Source organism: Protopterus annectens, chromosome 7.part0, assembly GCF_019279795.1.
Source record: "Protopterus annectens isolate FY-2018-M chromosome 7.part0, PAN1.0, whole genome shotgun sequence".
NCBI lineage: Eukaryota > Metazoa > Chordata > Ceratodontiformes > Protopteridae > Protopterus > Protopterus annectens.
In genome coordinates, this window is record NC_056739.1 from 268,397,362 (window position 1) to 268,418,846 (window position 21,485).

Consider the following 21,485-nt stretch of genomic DNA (forward strand, 5'->3'; position numbering starts at 1 on the left):
TTATACTTGTTTATCAAAACAACTTTCTAAAAAGGAGGAATCATAACTTCAGCACTGCAAGTGCATTTCTTTAACTCCTCAGTGTGACAGTTTCACAGTGGAACATTAAATAATAAGCATACAGCCTTATAAGTGTCTGCAATATAAGCAAATGAAACTAACAATTTTTGTTTTGGTCTGAGAGAAGTGCTGCAGCACCGATAGTTTTATTTGTCAGTTTTAAACCCCCCTCCCATATCCATTTCTTAGTCAGACCTGCTGCCTGTATTAAGTTGTTTACTTAAGAGCTAGACAAACCTTAAAGAGATGCATCTTGCAATGGCAACTAACTGCTTCAACACTATGGGACAGGAATACTCCGATAATGGTACACAGAACTGGTCTCATACACCAGCAGTGGTCATGCTCCCAAACTGGCTGTAGCCTTTATTACCCAGCCCTTGCAAAACTTGAAGGCGTTACAAGGGTAAAGAAAACGGATCAAAATGACAGCAACAAAACTCCCTGCACTAAAACTACAATTCTTGCCTCCCAAAAAGAGGAATTATCTAATACCTCAACCCTAAGAAAATAAACATTAGCCAGATAAGCGACTGCAAGGTTCAGAATACAAAAACACAACATGGAAACTAACTTTCAGAAGCAATATCAAAAGCCACAAAAAGTTTGTTCAGGACATCTACAGAATACGTGCTGCATCAACATGCATGCATATCATAAAATACTGACATTTTTACGTTGCTTCAGTTAAGACTTGGGAGTGTTCTATTTCCATTAAGTTCTGTGCCACATACACAGTCAAGTTTAAAGAAAGGCAGGCTTTCAAAACTATGGAAAACAGCAAACATCAAGTAACAAGCCTTTTTAAAATATGCTTGTAAAAAAACAAGTCACTAACACTAAAAATACGATCACCGAGATGGCAACAAACTTTCCCAAACATTCTAATATGCATACAGGCCTGAAAAGGGCACTGGAATAAAATGAAACACTTTTAGGCACAAAACAAATCCAAAAGCAGAGGAAGGTATGCAGGGGCCAATCAAAAAATGTTTAATCAAAACACTCGGGACACTCCACATGATTTAAAATAGAAGGTTATGTACTACAGTAGAGTTTATGGGTTTGGGAAGCTCACATGCAATACAAAAACTGAGACAGACGTTACAGTTTCCATTACATACTATGTTAGCTGCAGTATACAGTCAAAAAATCCAGTGCCTGTGTAAGACAGTAAAGACTTATGAACAAAGGTAAAAGCTGCTATGATGTAGTACCATTCTGATTCTCAGCAACAAAATGTAGAACAGCAAACATTAAGTAACAAGCTGTTTAAAAATGTGCTTGGTAAAATTCAAGTCATTCTTTAACACTAAAATACGTTTCAATATGGAAGGTAGCCAAAATGACTCAAGGAAGGTGAAAAACAAGCCCAGTAAGAGAAAAACTCAAAGTAAGCAAGCTGCCCTTAATCTTAAGAAAAACTGCAATGCAACACAATGGCAATTTAAATTATGGAGGGATGACAAAGAAGGTGGCCTTTCAGGTAACACTGCCCTTCAGCAAACTGAACAGAATATATAACACTGTGGCTTTTAACACGGGTTATCAGCTTTAGTAAGTTCTGCTAGTGAAAAAAAGGACACACACCAATGGCTGTCCATCAGACAAGGTGCAAAACACTGAAAAGAAAATTCAAGTTAAGTGCAGTAACAAGGGAAAAGGGAAAATTATCAGTCCAGGGTACCTATGCTATAAATATTTTGATCACCAAATTAATTTTTTGTCTGCACATCGGACAAGGTGACTTGGATTTCTGCAGCATCCTAGCACAGAAAAAACAGGTTACAAGGTGAGCTGTCTTGCCATGAATGATATTCCCATTTCTTGGGCGCCTGTGACAAACACAACAAGGTTTCAAAAGTTCCTTGTTGGATTCTGGTAATGCTGCAGGCAGTCCAAGTGAAGGTTTTGAAGATTTTTTCTTACAGGAAGGTGAAGATGCAGTTGGTGGGTTACACTGGGTCAAGTCCAAAGACTCAATGGAACTACGTGGTCCAGTCTGGTTTTTCTCTGATAACTTGTTCTGATCTGCAGTCCGATTAACTGGATCGGAAACTGTCCTTCTGCACTCTGGAATATCAATCCCTTCATCTTCCTCTTCCTTCTTTCCTTTTGTGGCAGTGATATTAGGTGTAGAAACAGAATGTAACAACTTCGGGCAGTCAGAATACCAATCCTTTCTTAGTGCCCAGCAGCGAAAGCAGTACCGCTTCTCTGGAGAGTTAAACTTCTTGCATTTAGTACACTGCCAGCAATCCTGGATGGGAAACAAAAAAAGTACTGAATCAATATAAAACTGTAGTTCCATCCTATCAACATACAGATAAACTGGAAAAATACGTGGCACATACCACATGACATTTCCAACTCTTTTACAGGGACTCCATCCCCTACATCAAGGACCAACTACTATCTCCTACAGTTATGCACAAACATCACAAGTTACAGCAAATATTATAGATTTAAATTATTGTAAACATACAAAATATACTACCATTACCTACTTTCTGTACAGTCCTTCACTTTTGTAACATGTATTTTTATGTCAAACTACAGCAAAACAAAACTTGTTTGAATTTTATCTATTGAGCTTTTCTCCCCTGAACTGTTTTAAAGGGCTTTCAGTTCAGACTGACTAATAAATGGAACCAGCTAATTAAATACATCAAACAAAACTGTCATACAATATGTGATTGGTTTGAGTGTACCAGCAGGAAGACAATTTGGATCCAAATTACCACAGCTGAGTGGAAGCCACAAGTTCCTCTAATGCTGGATATGGAAGCACTCATAGCACAGGGCTTGCTTTTCTTAATTTTAAGACCTTGATTACATGATGTGCTAATCCAAGATATACAATTATATGTAGTAGTATACCATCTTAACTGTAGTTATATTTAAAGTTCAGAACACAAGATCTACCTAGCGAGTTTCATGGCCTCTGAAGATAACTACTTTGTTATTGCTGGTGTTTGGAATAATTTTCTTTCATCAGAGCTACATAAAACCAGGACTACTAGTCTATCATTCATTTTCTGCTGTGTAGTGGTTTCATCTATGGAGGTGGTATACACAGGGGCGGCCCGTGCTATTGGACTGCAGCCCCCTCAAAATAAAAAAAGAAGTAGTCCCGACTACTGTCGGTCTATGCGCATGCTCCAGGCAATCCGGCAGTCCCCATTGGGGACACAAGGAGATGTCTGTGCACTTTTAAAGTGCACAGACACGCTGGGATTATGTGTTGGGTCCGGACTGCAACAGCAGCAGTCAGGATCATCGGGAAGGAGCAGTCAGGACAGTCTCGCGGGAAGATGCTTTCGCGGGTCTTTGAAGTATTTGCGCGGGCTGGATATACTACGGAGAACAGACAGGTAAGTGTATGGTGCTTTTTTATGTTTATATTGAGTGTGCAAGGTGCTTTTTATGTTGAGTGTGTATGGTGCTTTTTAGCTTTACAATACTGGTGTGTGTGTGTGTGTGTGTGTGTGTGTGTGTGTGTGTGTGTGTGTGTGTGTAGGTGCTCATGGTGGTGTGGTAGGGAATACCTCAGGCTTGAACCCTGTACCCTGTATGCACGTGTTAAAGACTTGAGTTCCCTACCCACCACCATTTGTAAAATAATTGCAAATTTTTGCCTCATATTCGATCTGATCTGTTCCTCATAATATCTGTGGTTTGTAAATGCTGCAATGCTTGATATTTGATGGTGTAGTAGTAGCATTGTTGCCTCACAGCTGCTGGTTCTCAGGTTTGATTCTTGGCTGTTCCTTCTTTGTGGGTCTGTTATCTCCCCTGTGTTTGTGTGGGTTTGCTTTATTTGATGTTGCACTGGTAGCATTGTTGCCTCACAGCTGCAGGTTCTCAGGTTTGATTCTTGGCTGGGGTTCCTTATCTTCTCCTGTGTTTGTGTGGGTTTGCTTTTGTGTCCTCCCATGTTGCAAAGACATGTCTGCATTATTTCTTCCTGGGCCTCTGCTGAAAATTTTTTTTTGTTCCAAGTCAGACTGTCCTGATTAACAAATGTTAAATAAAATTGACAGGCATTTGAATTTCAGACTTCAGGTTTCTTAATGTTTAATTCCTTGCATATTTGATTGTGCAATGGTACTATTGTTGCCTCACAGCTATAGGTTTTCTGGTTTGATTCTTGGTTGGGGTGGCTTCTGTGTGGTCTGCATCTCCTCCCTGTGTTTGTGTGGATTTGCTCTCATGCCCTGCCATTTTACAAAGACGTGTCTGCAGTATTAATCCTCGTCTCTGCTTAAAATTTTGTTCTGTCCGTAAAATTGACAGGCATTTGAATTTCAGACTTCAGCTTCTGAATGTTTAATTCCTTGCATATTTGATGGTGCAGTGGTACTATTGTTGCCTCACAGCTATAGGTTTTCTGGTTTGATTCTTGGTTGGGGTGGCTTCTGTGTGAGTCTGCATCTCCTCCCTGTGTTTGTGTGGATTTGCTCTGGTGCCCTGCCATTTTACAAAGACGTGTCTGCAGTATTAATCCCCACGTCTCTGCTGAAAATTGTTTTGTTCTGTCTAAAATTGACCGGCATTTGAATTTCAAACTTCATGTCCTTCAGAATACATAGTAGCACAACCTTTTTCTAAGTTTATAAGATTAATATTTTAAATTTGTCCCTATTTTTGGGACTGTATTCCCCCATTATTGGCTTTGTCCAGGTTTTTGTGCCAAGGTTGACAGCTATGGCAAGAAATGAATTCACTGAATATGTTTGAGGGCTGTATTCCCTCATTACTGGGTTTGTCCAGGTGTTTTGTACTAAGAGGTTGACAGCTATGGTGAGAACTGAATTCACTAAATGATAGCTATTTAAGTTTCAGTCTTCCTCTCTTTTACAAAGAAGCTGATGTGGCGTAGTGGCATGTTACTCTGATTTTTGCTCAGGGACCTTGGCAGTAAAATGTATGGTGGCAACACAACATTTTATTCTAGCAACTTTCCAAGATTATACAAGCAACGTTTAATGTATCCCTGGTTTTTGGGCTTTTGACCCCCCCCCCCAAATACATTTTGGCTTTTTCCTGTTTTCTTGAGCTGCGAAGTTGAGATGCAGTTGAGTATTGAGTAGATTTTACAAGGAGCTGAGAGCTGCAGGGGAATAGAAGTTTAGTGCTACTGCTTTACCTAGTTAATACTATAGCACAACAGGTTGTGTACTTGCTTTTTGATGCAGAAGGCTGTGGGTTCTACTCCCACAAGGGGTGGATGCTGCCGTATTGAGAATGTTCTCCTTGGTGAAGATACTATGAGTCTGTTATCAGTCTGCCATCCATTTCCTCTTGCAATATTATTACTAGCTTATCATTTTTTAATGTAATATAGGCAATTTATTCCTGAGGGGCAACAGACACTTTAATTTGAAACCATGAAATATAAAGGTGATTGCTAGCAGCAACCGCTTCATTAGTTACAGATTTCTTTAATGTGGAATTATTTAGATGACTTACTTCAGAGATTGTGCATATTTACTGATAATGGACTGTAGAATTGTGCATATTTACTGATAAATGTGGACTGTAGAATTGTGCATATTTACTGATAATGGTGGACTGTGGAATTGTGCATATTTACTGATAATGGTGGACTGTAGAATTGTGTATATTTACTAATAATGGTGGACTGTGGAAGTCTGAGTAGACTTTTTTATGATAAATGTTCTCAACTGGGCAGTTTTGCCATTATGGGTGCATATGGTTTGTTTCATTGCTTACTGGAAAAATGTTCAAAACAAATTTAAAACACCCTCTAACAAGTGTACTGTATTGTACAAGGAATATAATTTTAGTACAATGAGGAAGGTGTATCAAAGAGCACATGTATGTTTCATATGCAAGGGGCCTATGATTTGAAAACAGCCCAAAATTAATCTTTATCTGCCACTGGCAAAATGTATTTTCTTTGAATGTGGGTTTCAATGCTGTTTCAATGAATGTGAGTTTCAAGGGCAGAGAAGTTTTAATGCTAAGTTTTCATTGTGAGACTGCATTGCTTTGTTTAACAGATGACTTAGTGTTTGTGCTGTAAAATACAAAATAAAACTTTCAAATGAAGTCCAACTCATCATAGAAAAGCAGTATGCACATTAGTGTTTATGGTACATGGAGTGAAATAGCCAAGTAATGGTTCATTGGAATGGCTGCAGAGGCTCCATTCAACCATTATTTTGTCAGGGGGGAAGGGCAGCAACAGACAGGCCCAGCTGAACTATACCTCCCAACTGTCCACATTTTCAAAGAATGAATAGATTTTTGCTTCTTATTTTTGGTTTGTTCTTCATAAAATTTGTAGTTTTCTGGCAAATCATTTAGGAATTAAGTCACTAAATAAGTTTCAGACTTCATAACCTTCAGAAAAATGCATGTTAAAGTAAGAGCTGTTCTATCAACTGTCTCAATTTATACAAGAGCAATTTTTAGTACTGTTTATATGTACCCCCAATATATTTGGCCTTGTTCAGATTTACTGCATTAACAGGTTGAGAGGTACATGCAAATAAATTGCTTTATAGAATTAGGCATAGCCAACCTCTCAACTGTCCCCAATTTTTGGTTCAAAATGTTGCTCTTCCCCCTAATAATCCCTCCGCAAAATAGCAATTTTGGAAGAAAGCATGGTTTTTAATTAAGAAATAACTGTAATAATCAAAGTTATAGATTACTTGAAATGCATGTAGATTCTTTTAATTTGTCAGCTGCTCAAGGTAGCAGTACTAATATTAAAGTGTCCCTTCTTTGACAGGTAGCAGCTGTACTATTTTATATTTTGGCATCACATTTGTGGTGCATTTTTGATAAAGTTGTGTTTTTTGGCAAGTTAGTGAGAAATCACTAAAGACTGAAGTTAGAAAATGACAGACATTTGAGTTTCAGATTTTATACCCTTCAGAAAATTCATACTAATGCAAGACCTATTCTATTATCTTTCTAAGTTTATTAGAGCAATATTTAAAAATTGTCCTTATTTTTGGGCCTTTGTCCCACTTCTGTGTATGGCTTTGTCCAGATTTCTTGCTCTTCAGGTTGAGAGGTATGACAAATGTGTCAGGGCCATCACAGTCAGCCAGAGAGATTTCAAATTGTGACATGCTTGTTGCACCCCACTCCCCATGTAGTGACTCTGGATGTGTCCAAGCAAGGCAAGGAGTAGTTGTATCTACCTTGGATGGGGAGGACACACTGCATAAGTACTACAGTGGCTTTTCATCTGTCCTTGATTTTGCAGAATGGTCTGGTTTCTGTCATATTTTGTACTGTTGATTTATGCTTATTACTCAGATTTATGCTTATTACTCAAAGTGCCTGTTGCTCTGTGTTTAAGTAGCAATGCTTTAATGACCGTAAGGTAAGCTTGTCTGAGATCGTAAGATGCAAGTAAGCTTTAATAAGCATACTGTTAAGAATTGCCAACATTGAAAGCCTTTCTGTTGTTGCCATGCAGAGAATACTTGACTAGATAATGTATAAGCCTTGGGTATTAAATGACAGGATTCCATTATTTTAAAAAGCTCATTACACTTGTTGGAGACTTCCAGTCATCTCTACAGACTTTACCCGTAAACTAAACAGAATGCCAATCATGTGTGGTCTATAACCTGTACAGTAATTCTTTAAGCAATGTATCTTGAGCTTGTTTCTTGTTTGCTTTTCATTTTTTTACTTTTATCATGTTTTTCCCCATGAAACAAGTTGTCAGGCAGCAGGTCTTTTTTGGATAAGAAACATTTTTACAAGTGGGGGCATCACATAGATTTCTACTTTCAGCATGTTACTTGGTACTTTAATAAAGCTGAATATATTATAATTAGAACTGCAGTGCAAGGAGAAGTGGTTTGAGTGCTTTTTGACTGGCATTCCAGTAATGCATTTAAAAAGTAATTTATTTTTTCATGCCTCACAACCTTTTGTTTCCATCTAGATATTAAGTAAGCCGTCATGCAGCCAATGCATTGAAATATTTTTATTCTTCTACACTTATTTTTGTCTTGATTGGACTTTCATAATGATGGTTTGCCACCCAGGGCAGCGTATTTAATTAAAGTTAGTTTTTTGTGGTTTTGTGCATAGCTCCTCCCCTTTCTGGTTGACCACACACCCTCCCCTTGACCCCACCCATTCAGCTGTCTCCTGCAGCCCCCCTGTGATTTGAAGTCACCAGCCGCCACTGGGTATACAGCATGCAAATACAATGTAAGTAAATGGTGAAAAATACTGGGCACAGCAATCACTCTGAACTACAACCATGAGTATAACCACATGCTCAGATACTACCAGCCAATTTTGATTTTGCTTTCTACTGGTAAGGCAGCTCTTTGGACAGCTTAATACCACATGTCAACACTCAGGACAATGAAACCTTGACGGATCTCATGGATGTATACTGGATGATTTTTAAAGAATGAAAAAGCACCTGTTAGCTCTTTTCACAGCCTGGTTTTAGTATTTAGTCTGCAACATGGATAAAGGCGATCTACCACCATGCCAGGCTCTGAAACCATAACATTCTGTATGGAACAGTCAGAAATTTCAGAAGTCCATTAGCTGGTTTCCCCAACACTGGATCCAATGTTTTTTTTCTTTTTGTGGACAGACAGATTGGACTTACTATTATAAATGGAGAACACTCATTCATCAGGAGATCAACATAGTGCCCATAAAAAGCAGAAGGGGAGCTTGCTGACAGATACAAAGTAATGACTGGATATCCATTCAGAGACCGAGAAGAGCAGAAAGATGGACTTAAAGCTGAACCCTGCAGAAAAACTTCTGTTGGTCTTGAAAAATGGACTAATGTAAAGTTCTTTAGGGGGGGAGGTTATGAAGCAGAAGTGGGTTAAAAAAAAAAACTCCAAAAACACCACTCCACGAACAACTCACCAAGGACAGAAAAAACGCACTGAATGACAGGAGAAACAGTCACCATCCACTTTTACTGCATTCCTAGTACTTTGGCATCAAGCCTTCTAAGGCTTCTAAGGTTTTTTCTGTCCTTATAAAAAAAAAAAAAACACTAGTAACATAGCACGTGGCATGCAAGAAACTGGATAAACAATCTATGGTGTTCAGACCTTCTGAATCCAAAGAAGAGTAAGATGCCTAAAGCCCCACAGGTCATCTAAACTATCAAAAAGGCCATGAAGCAAATGGCTTCAAACCCATATGATCCGTGTGTGTTGGGAGGAAGTTAGATCAAAGGTTCCAAGAAATACATCAGGGCTCACATTTCCAAACTACTACTAAAATCATTTTCCGTCAGTACCCAGGGATTATTTACTGTGGTGGTGGTGCTGCCTCACAGTAAGACGTTGTCCTGTTCGATTCTCAGCTAAAGCGGCTATTGTGTCGAGACATGCGTGAATGGGCGTACCTTCGTTGAAGGTTGTGCGTCAGGGCTGGCAACTCGGCATTTAAAAATCTACTGCCAATCAGCGGACCGGAGTTCCGCTGTGGCGATCCCTAACCGGGAAAAGCCGAAAGACACAACAACCACCCAAGGATTATTTAATAGCATGCCAATCTTTGGCTTCATCTCTGTAAGCATACTGTTTGGAACCATTCAGTTTACCCACCTACCACTGTTGCTCCTTACTTATATGATGTACTGGACAAGCAATGTCACAGAGCGGTTCCAGTACTTCTGGCTGAAGTACTAGACTGCTTTGCCCACGATTTGGAGTATCACATGTACGGAAAATAGCAATGAATTAAATGACGTCTGATGTTTGGATGTGAGAAAGCATTAGGCTGAAGACAAATATGGGTGTCTCTGTGGTGGTGGGGGGCAACATAGTCGAGAATAGCTCAATTATACTTCTACAAGTTTCTTCATATGGCAAAAATGGGTTAAGTGAGCAATGAAAATCCCTACACTACACCTACAACGCTGGAATAATACTGATGCTTTAGAAGAAAAGAACCATTCCAGGAGAACTTTCCAGTATCCTAATGTTAGCTCTAGTAATGATACATGAACTCTAGCACCTCAAGCACATTTCTATTACTACTAAATTAACTTTGACTCACTTTAACAGTCCACTTCAGTTTGCGTTCATGCATTCTACATAGTTGACTGTTAGTTCTTGATAGTGCATAAAGATAAATCAATACACTATAGTGAGCAAGATAGCAAAAGCACAGACTCCATGCATAAAAAAAAAATGAATCATGTTTTGCAAAATTAAAATAAACCATATAGTGGAGCTAAAGCAAATTATGTTACAATAGACTATAAGGAATAAGACAGACTCCTCTAAAATGATGGTACTTCGGAAAACAACTTCATCCAGGTTCTCTGACTTTGCACCAACTATCTAAAGCATTTCAAAAATCTCTTAAGTGAGCCACTACAGTGGTGAAAAGGGATGAAGCACTGACTGATTTAGGTAAGGGTTCAACTAGCAGCTCTGGTGACTTACGAAGACGCAGTGAGGAATGGGCATGCTTGTCCTGGGTGGGACAATGCTCATAGATGATGCTGCCTAAGGGGAGGCATGGACCAAACATGGAAGTTGCTGTCAAGCTTAGTCAACAAGCGTGGATGTGGGGATAAAGGGAATTGGTAGGTCATATAAGAGGACCCCCACCCCACCTGATGGAAGCACAGACAGCTGAGCTCCCAGGACACCCTTAGAATCCAGGGGTAAGACAATGGCTGGTAGACCCTCTCGATGTGGGGGATTAGGCTGGTAGGATGAGATCAAAGGGGACAAAAAAATGAATTTTTATAATCAAGAACATCAGCATTAAACATACAGTAAAAACAGTAGATTTGCAAGTGTGTGTACAGTTTTAGTCAAGTAGAAACCCGTAAAATAAGTTTTCCACTTCACAAACACAGGTAAATAAAACCAGCATTACAGAAGTGCAACACATACATTCCAAGTAATGCACAACTTAATATCCAGGAAAGATTTTTTTTTAAACTAGGAGTAAGAGATTTAGTGAGAGTAAGGTACTGCTCTGCAATGTATGCAAAACAATTTAACTGAATTTTACACAGACATTATAAACATACACATACTTTACACATACATAAAATATATATGAGAAAGAGAGATGCATCTCACACACACACACACCTGTTTGATGCCTGCTGGTCTAGAATGTAACCATTTGATATAAGGATGTCATTTTACTGTGTTTTGAGATTAAAACTGGGAAGTTTAAAAGGAAGCTTCTGGATACATTACTTCACGCTGAATTAATCGTTTGAAAACAATAAGTACTCTGAATAAAGGAAATTTAAAAGGAAGTTTCTGGATACATTATTTTATGCTGAATTAACTGCTTGAAAGCAGTAAGTCCTCTGAAGACTGTTTACATTTAATGGGAAGTTTAAAGCTGACTTACTGTTAGATAACAGAATGTTGAAACATGAGGCAGAGAACCATCCTTTCTATCACTCTACTATTATTGCTACTATTGCCCACAACCTGTAAAAACAAACAATTGGTTTTAGTATAGATTTAAAAGTAAAGTATTAAAGTTAAAGTAGTAGCAAAGGTCCTCCTCCTACTCCACGAATCTCCCTAGGCCCAAACAAACAATACTCCACTTAAATCATGAACACACTGCAAACAGCACCGCAAACAGCTATAAAATTTTAAAAGCATAGGAATTGAACCTGATGTTTGTTTAGATGAGATTACTCACCTGCAAGCTAATTGCAAGTTAATTATTCAGGAGTTACATCTTAGGCCTGGCTTAGTGCAACCCCCCACCCCCCCCCACCCCATTCTATCCCTGTTACAAAGGTTTGAAATATTGTTTTTGACGACTTCTCTACTATTGCTGTGCCCACAACCAAAAAAAACAGGTCATTATCTGGTCATTTTTTATAGACTTTACTTAAAAGAGTATTATTTAAGGGTCCTCAGCACTAGCACGAATCTCCCAAGCTCCCAAAGCATAGAATGAAACCTGATGTTTGTTTGAGCAGAATTACTCATCTGCAAGTTAATTATTCAGGGTTGCATTTTGAAACCTGGGCTCTAGTGGCTTAGTGTAAACTCTGCTCCTTGAGAGCACTTGCTTCTGGCTGCGGCATCCGCCTCTCTCCGCCCCCCCCTATTCCCGCCCCTTCAGTACTGATACTTTTATAACCTCAAACCACTCCCCATATATGCCCTTTAGCTACTTGTTCCCCACCTACTACTCCTCTCTAAAAGGCTGTAACCAAGTATGGCAAAAGAGACACAGATAATCCCAGGGTAGTATGATATACTAGAAGCAGACCGAGATAAACTCGTGGGGGTGGTGGTTACCATGCTCTACAAAATGCATTACAAATCTCCCTTTTGCCTCCCACAACCCCTCCTAACAAACAATGCCAAAATTCTACTGTAAAAACCAAACAAACAAACATAAGCATAAATATAGCATGTATTTACATCCCCAGGCAAAGGTCCATAGTCTTAGGTGGCTTCAACATCGATTGGAATTCCTTCTCATCTAGCTCCCCATCTAGCAGCATAAATCTACATGGCTTTATTTTTCAAACTGAACTTAAAGACAACACTCAAGTTAGTTCCTTCTGAATCTACAGTTATCTCTCTCCTCAAGATTTCCTCCTAGATCTAGATTCCCATGCTCCAATGCGGTCCATTAGAACTAAAACCAAACCAAACCGGCACTCTAGCTCTCTCACCAAACAAAAATCCAATATCTAGAAACAAGATGTGGTCACATGGCATACCTCTAAGACCCACACTCCCACCAAACCTTCCGAAAACTTAGAAAAGAAAACTAAAGAATGATCTTAAATGATAAAAACTTCTTCCTCCACCTCCACCACAAAACACCTTAATAATCCACAAAAAATTCTGGGCAGGCTTAAACAAGCTCCTGCCCAGGAGCCAGAGCAACCACCCCCACTCAAGCAACTTGCAAACAACGGTGCCCTGTAAACATTGCTAACACATTCAATGGTTTCTTCGCAGAAACTATACAATCCCTGTACACAATTCAAACAAACAACCAGCCCCATCCACTAACCATGCCGCAAGATACTACACACTCATCAGATCATCTGTTACCTTTGATCCAGTACCCATATCCTCTATAACATCTCTTCTTAAAAACTAAACAGTACCACATCAGCCCTCTCCTTTTCCTAATACCATCATCAATAACAAGAAACAATAATAAACTATCATCTGCTCTTTTCTGGAACCTCTCCAAGGCCCTTTGATATGGTGAACCACATTCAACTCCTCCATGCACATTAAAAAAGCATCCGCTCGGCAATTCCGCGGCTGATAGTCGAATCCTACCTGTCCAACAGGCAACAGGCTGTTCTATGGCAGGACAAATTATCCACATGCCTACCTGTTACCTATTTACAATGGGAATGGTCTCTCCCTGCATTATGCTGCATTACAACGGACTTTAGAGATATTTATACTAGAGCTGGATACAAGTTTTTGTTGCTGGCTTATACATACATACATTTATACATACACAGAGGAATATGCTATATCAGACTTCATTCTGAAGGGGAACTGCTACAGTTAGTCTATACGGAGGGGTGAACTAAGGTACAGGTCTTTGAAAGTGGCTTACAGGATAAGCTGGCATTTGTAAGCAAATGAAAATGGACACTGAACACTCTAAATATTGTGATAGCATAACTTCTAAAAAAACATTGTACAAGTTATACATTTCAATCAAAGAACTAATGTCCAAGTCCTTTACCAATATGGCACCACGAAAAATAAACTGGCATGGGCCAATTGCCCACAATAAGGATTGCAAGTAAATAGTTGAAAGTATGCCAAGATGTAGTCTAACAAGTTAAAATATTTCTAAAACATGAAATAAGACTTGTAAAACATATTAAGGCCATTTAAAACCACAGGATCTAAAAATGAGCAAGACAAGAAGGTTACATATAAGAACTGGAAAAAATGTTAAACTAAAAAATTGTGACAATCACAAAGGAGGCATTTTTGCAGGGTGGCATTCCCTTCCCATATGGGGAACTTGGTACATTCCCCTTAACTTACCACCTCCATGGTTGCATTACTGTACCAGTCATCTTAAACTCCATGAACGGAGCTATTTAAAGGCAAAACAGACTGCTTAGATACTGATCAGACCACAAACATGGCAGAGTATTAGGACATAGTCGATCATAACCAAGTTATGTACATGTCTCAGAGACAGATGTCAAGGAATTCACCTCAACAGCAGAGTGAATCTCAAGTGTACCCAGAGATTCACCTCCAGAACATATATCAACTTTGCTATGATAAAAGATACAATCAGAATTCTTAGTACATGCAGAATAATCTGTTCCACTGTAATGTTAATTACATTAACTGCAGGAGTACAAAGTGCTTTAAGTCTTTGAAACCACTGAAACACTTAATGCTGTCAAAAACAGAGGTCAGTAGTAAAGTGTCAACAGCTTTAAAAGCAATTAGTTCACTGTACTCCATTTTTTTCCTGACAGTTTTAACTCACCAACACCCATGTGGCATGGAATTTCACACCTCTAGCAGCCTACATACCACCTTGTATTCCACAGCACTTTCTAAAAAATCAACTTAAAAAGTAAAAGATAAATACATTTTGTGAATAAAAGCTATTAAAATGGTATGAACAACAATGTTATCAGCAAGATATACTCTCTATAGTGATAAGTCAGTGCATTTGTAGTCTTTCCATATATATATAATTCAAATAAACCCAGAATTGCATTGTTGTTGAACTTTAATGTATTTGTCGCATCCTGGAAGCGTACAACCTAATATATATATATATATATATATATATATATATATATATATATATATATATATATATATATATATGTTGTTAGAACAAAGTGAACCAGACAAAAGCTTTCACACAGTAGTATGTAAGTTGCTTTTGTTAAAGTACTAAGTACATACAATTACTAACTTAATAACAGATAACAAGCAGCATCTCCGCTACAGTATAATGGACAAAAAAGAAGTTATGTACTCACCATAACCTTCCATCAGAGTAGTTCTACTTCATTTGTCTTAAACCTGTGGGTCCTCGTATCCACATCGGATTAGACATGGCCGCATTTTCCAGCTACAGCTCTGAGCTCCATTCTCCTCCCCTTACCCATAATGACCCCTGTCTCCCTTCTCTCTTCAGATCGAGTTTGCTGCCCAACAGGTATCAGATACCCGACCCAATGACACCTTATCCTCTAACACAAACATTACAAAAGAACTTTAGCCCTGACAGAACCAAAGATCCCAGCAATAACTGTCCGGTACAAGGGACATGTCATATCCCAAAGGATAATGTAAGGGAAGGAAGGGGGGAGGGGGGGACGGTTGAAGACAAATGAAGTAGAACTACTCAGATTAAGAAGTTATGTACTCACCATAACGTTCCATCTGAGTAGGTATCTTCATTTGTCTGCAACCTTTGGGATACGGATCCGATCTCGGATCCGAGCCGGCAACTTTTACCACAGCATAGATCCGAGCTCCTAGCTCCTCCCTTTACCCATAATCCCCTGCCAACCCTAACTGACCTCAGATCAAGTTTGCCCGATATAAGCATTGTTATTGTGCCCCGGAAGGGGCTTATCCAAGACAGATCCTATAGGTCAGGGGGGGAAGGAGGGGGGGGGGATGGTTGCAGACAAATGAAGATACCTACTCAGATGGAATGTTATGGTGTGTACATAACTTCTTAATCTGAAGTAGGAACTTCATTTGTCAGCAACCTTTGGGACAGAGTCCCCAGCTACCTGAATCCTGGGTGGCCTTTATGGAAGAACATTCCGGAGCACTGCAAAGCCAAAGGACGCCCTACCTCTGGAGACAACATCCAGTTTGTAATGGCTGATAAAGGTATGAGATGAGGCCCAAGTGACTGCGGAACAAATATCATCTAAGGGAACCCTAGATTTAAAAGCCGCCGAAGTAGCGACGGCCCTAGTAGAATGAGCTCGGACTCCCTGAGGTGCAGGCCTTCCTGAACTCTGATACGCTAAGAGGATACAACTAGCTATCCACCGTGATATTGTAACTTTAGAAATTGACTTGCCTAAACTTGTTTTGGCAAAGGAGACAAACAACTGGTCAGATTGCCTATGACCAGCAGTTTGATGAATATAAAAACGTAATTGTCTGTGCACATCCAAGGAATCTAGTTTGTACTCTCCTTTGTTCTGGTAATGGGGAAAGAACACGGGAAGATTAACAGATTGATTAATATTAGCTACTGAAGACACCTTAGGCAGAAAGGACGGACTTGATCCTGAGGTAAACTATCTGGATGGAAGGTTAAATACGGCGGTTTAACACAGAGCCTGAAGTTCAGAGACCCTTTTAGCTGAAGTAATGGCCACTAAGAAGGCCGTCTTCCAAGAGATATTTAAGATCAACCGTGGCCGCCGGCTCGAAAGGGGGGCTAGTCAAGGCTTGGAGAACCAAAGACAAATCCCATGGGGGTACTACCTCCCTGACCGGAGGTCTGAGAAGGAAAGTACCCTTGAGGAAAGCTTTACAAAGCTTGGAAGTAATTAGAGGGCCTGTTCATGCCCTACATGATAATGCGAAATCGCTGCCAGTTGTACCTTGACTGTAGAGCAGCTAGCCCCTTGATGAAAAAGGGTAGTTAAGAAATCCAAAACCGACGTGAGAGGCGCCGTGAAAGGATCGAAGTGATGGTGCTCCGCCCAGACGGAGAAACGTTTCCACTTGCTTCGGTAGACTCTTCTGGTGGAAGATTTATGTGCTGCTACTAGGATGGCTTTGACTGTTGAGGAGATTCTGGGAGTCCTAATCAGGAGTGGAACTGGAGCAACCAAGCAGTCAGCTTGAGGTTGACCAGGTTGGAGGCTGGAAGATCAAGAGGGTGAGTAATGAGATCCGAGAGTGGATCCAGAATCCATGGTGGATGAATTAGGTGAGACCACAGGTATCGGAACCAAGTTTGACAAGGCCAGAATGGGGCAATGAGGATCATTTTGCTCCCCAGTCGACTGGCTTTCTGTAAGAGTTTCAGCATCATGGGCAAAGGAGGGTAAGTGTAAAGGAGACCGGGAGGCCAAGCATGTACTAGAGAGTCTTTCGGGGACTCCCCCTGAGGGGTGATTAGAGCAAAGTAACTGTTGCATTTGGTATTTGAAGGAGAGGCAAAAAGATTGCAACAGGGCTGCCCCCATTGGGCAAATATTTGTTTCACTACTAGAGGATTGAGAGACCATTTGTACAGAGTCAGAATCGAACGACTGAGCCTGTCTGCTAGGATGTTGGACCGTCCCGGAATGTGCGTTGCAATAAGAAAGCGGTTGGTGGAAATCGCCCATTCCCACACTCTCATGGCCTCGCGAGAAAGAGGATAAGACCTGGTTCCCCCCCATTTGTTGATGTACCAGACAACTGACATGTTGTCTGTTTGTACTGCAATTGTCCCAATCGGAAGAAGGCTGTGAAGTGCCTGCAACGTCAAAAGCACCGCCCTCATCTCTAGGACATTGATATGCAAAGAAGTCTCTGTGTCATTCCATGTGCCTTGGACCGTTCTGCCTGAATAGTGCCCCGTCCACCCCAGGCGAGAGGCGTCTGTGGTCACTGTGGCGACGGGGAAAGGCATCGAGAATTATCGTCCCGTGTGGAGACTTGGGGACCGGAGCCACCACATGAGTGACCCTCTGCCAGCCCTGCTTAGGGGAATAGGATGGGACAGGGGGTTGCGAGACAGGGACCATTGTACTTGGAGGGTCCACTGCAGGACCCTCATATTTAGGCGGGCTAGGGGCAGTAGAGGAATAGCTGCCGCCATGGACCCTAGAGCGCTCAGGATCAATTCCACAGGTGGAGCAGGAAGTATGAGAATGGCCTGGACATACAACCTCAGGTTCTGAAGCCGATCGGGAGTCAGGAAGGCAAGCATTATCCTGGAATCCAATCTCGCCCCTATGAAATATATTACCTGTGTAGGGACTAGAGAGGATTTGGTCATGTTGATAGTCAACCCTAGACGTGGAGCAAGGTTGAGGAAATAATCCCTGCCTGAACACAGCAGATGCCTTGTTGGGGCGATGAGGAGCCAGTCGTCCAGGTACGGAAAGACCTGAATTCCCTGAAGCCTCAGGTGGGCCGCTATGACCGCCAAGACTTTGGTGAACACCCTGGGGGCTGAGGTGAGACCGAAGGGAAGGGCCCTGAACTGAAAGTGACTGGCTCCCAGCCGGAAGCGGAGGAACCTCCTGGAGCGTCTGTCCACTAGGATGTGGTAGTACGCATCTTTGAGGTCTATCGAGCACATCCAATCGTTCTCCCGTAATAGGGGGAGAATAGATTGTAAGGTGACCATTCGGAACTTTTCTTTGAGTACTGCCAGGTTCAGGAGAGAGAGAGAGAGAGAGATCGAGAATGGATCTCAAGTCCCCCATCTTTTTTGGCACCAGAAAGAACCTGGAGTAAAACCCCGATCCGAACTGATCTGGGGGGACGGGTTGGATGGCTCTTTTTTGCAAAAGCTGCTGAATTTCTGTAGCAGCTGCCTCCCTTTGATTGGGTGGTACGTCGGGGAGGCTTTTGGTTTTGGGGGTTACAATAAAGGGAATTTGGTAACCTCTGGATATGATGAAGCCCCCAGCGATCTGTTATGGACTCCCACATTGCTAGGTGCTTCGAAAGATGCCCCCCCGACTGCCTCCAGAGTGGAGCAGCCGGGCAACCCCTCAGGGGTTCTGCGTGGGCCTCTCAGAGAAGGGTTCTCTGTACCCAAAGTTTCTGGGACCCCCTCTGCCTCTTTGGCGGCGTCCTCCCTGTCCTCCTCTGCCAGGAGAGGACTGGTTGTCTGGAGCAGACTGGGACTGATGCGATTTTCGGAACCACATCTTCTGACCCTTTTGGTTCTTAGAAAAGGACCTCTGGGGAGCAGAGAAGCGGACTCTGACGGCAGACAACGTCTTCCCATCTTTCTCGCTCTGGACTAAAGTGTCGTGAACGGTATTGCCAAACAGTGCAGAACCATCAAAGGGGGCATTCGCGAAGGACGCCTTAAAGGGTTCCAAGAAGTCTCAGTGTCGGAGCCAGGCCTGACGCCTGATTACCAGGCTGGCTCCGCCAGCTCTAGCGGCTCCGTCAGTGGCGTGTGACAAGAGCCGCATAGAGGTGTTGGAAACTGAACGTAGAGTAGACATTCGGGAGGAGTACAGTTGCTCGTCTCCTTCCGACATGGACTCTGGGGGGGATGCAGCGTATTCTTTTATTAGATCCCGCTGCATCAGGATGACGTGTGCCATATAGTTCAGCGCTCTCATGGAGAAGGTTGCTGAACTAAAGACCCGCTTCCCCAGGCGGTCCATCGCTCGAGAGTCCTTACTCGGCGTGTGGACCGCAGAGCTCTCCTGAGCCAGCTCTCTTGGTGGCCGCCGCCACCAACATGGCATCCACGGGGGGACCTCTGCTCCAGTGGGTTCTTTCAGCAGGGGGACTCAGGATCCTATCCGGGCGCTTGGGGACTGGCTCTACAGTGTCCGGCTCCTTCCAAGCCCTGGTGGAAATAAGGTCCACCACGGGGTCGGGGGAGGGGACATCCAAGAGGTAAGATGGCCCTGCTTCGAACACCTATAGGAATACAGACTCATCGAAGGAAGCCTTGGGGGCAGACCACCCTCCCCTAATCCTGAGCCTTTCCGTCCGAGGAAGACTCACCAGCAATATCACGTTCCAAAGGAACACCCAGAGACGTTGAAGCAGGCTGTCATGAAGGCCGGGTGATGGGAGCCCGGACCAGCTGAGAGGGAGTGCAGGGAGGAGCCGAAGCCAGGACCGGAGGTCCGGATGCACTCAACAGTGCCCTCTCTACCACCGCGAAAGCCGAGGGGGAGCTACTCTCGATAGGCTCAGAGAGTCAGCTCCCACTCTGATCCGAAGCGGGGACCGGATCTGGGGCCGAGACCCTCGGATCCGAAGGACCCGTGTGCTCCGACCGGGATGGAGCCGAAGTCACACAAAGTCCCTTGGATCAGAAGCTCAACCCACGGCTCCGAGAGGTTGGATGCGACAAACTTGAGGGACCAGTCGGATCTGAAGTAACTAGTACCGTCGGCTCTGACACACCCCTGGATCCGGCTCGGCTCCGAACCCGGGAAGCTGGACGGACAAGGAGCAATTGGAGCAAAAAATGGGGTCGAGCTCCCTCCCGGAGGGGGGGGGGGGCAAGAGCACTCCCATCTGCAGCTGGGCCTGGATGAACCTCCTCACCATCCGGTCCATGTCTGCGTCTGACATACTGAAGGTGGATCTCGACGAGGCCACCAAGGCAGACCTAGAGTGACGCCTCGATGACCTCGATGGGGACCGGGTCGCCTCCACCCCAGGTCTCGGTGAAAAACAAGGGGACCGGAGCCGAGACGATCCAGAAACCCTGGAAGGAGAAGCCCGCTTGGCGGGCGGGGCCGAGGAAGAGTCTTCTGCCCGCCGCTTATGGTGCTTCTCCTTCCTTTTGGTTTTTCCGGCCTCCCTCTCCTCCGGAGCCAAAACGGGAGGTTGAGTCCCGACCGGAGGGAGGGAGGCAGGGGTGGCTACCACCGAGGGCTGGGTAGCGGCCACCGGAGGCCGGAGCCGAGTCCGGGGGCAAAAAGCCCGCCAGGATCAGCTTCGACCTCCGGTCCTTAAGTGCCCTGGGGTTGAACGCTGCACAAACCGTGCATCCAGAAGAGAGGTGTTCAACCCCAAGGCACCTAACGCACCGGGTGTAGCCATCTGCCGGTGAAAGCTTATGGCCACACTCGGTGCATTTTGAAAAGATCACAGGATGAAGCACCCCAATGAAAAAGTAAATTATAACAAACGCTTCATCAGACAAAGTTATAAAAATAACAACAAATCAGAAAGGGCTTCTGTATGTTACTGGTTAAAATGCAAACAAACAAACAAACAAACAGAATGATGATAAATGTAAAAAAATAAAAACATAATTGATGAGTTAATTCATAGTAATATACTGGATAAGGATAAGAATAATGCTTAATGTGTGTCACTTTATCATTTAGGCCAAACTTGTGTGCTTGCAATTTAAGTATCTTTAGCTTTCTAACCTTTGTGAGTTATTTAAAATGAGACAACTGATTAGACAACTTTTTTCTGCTGATTTTCTGTTGTTGCATTCTGTTTTGATATTTGAGGCTTTTGACGAGCAGATGGGATGGAGCTTTCATTGGCTTTGACCCGGGTTCCGGGAGCTTGCATCGCATCGGTGTGCACCTAGCAATAGGCAGTATGCATCCTAGGCATGTGCAAAATAGTTAATTCCCAAGGATAGCGCAATCGCGAAACATGTTTTGATCACCCATCAACTTTTACTGCTAGCTAGAATCAATCTGATATTGCCAGAACCAGACATATGTGTAGAGGACACAGAGGCACCCAGGGTGATGCAGTAGCACCATAATG

General features: G+C 42.5%; 1 protein-coding gene across 1 annotated transcript in view; it reads right to left on the bottom strand.

The window, feature by feature from the left end:
* Nucleotides 1-1,030: 1,030 nt before the first annotated feature.
* MDM4 (MDM4 regulator of p53) overlaps nt 1,031-21,485 on the bottom strand; it is a 326,441-nt gene continuing 305,986 nt past the window's right edge. Inside the window, exon 4 of the mRNA XM_044076748.1 lies at nt 1,031-2,320. Coding sequence (XP_043932683.1) covers nt 1,748-2,320 — 573 coding nt within the window. The 3' untranslated portion in view covers nt 1,031-1,747. The remainder of the gene's footprint in view (nt 2,321-21,485) is intronic.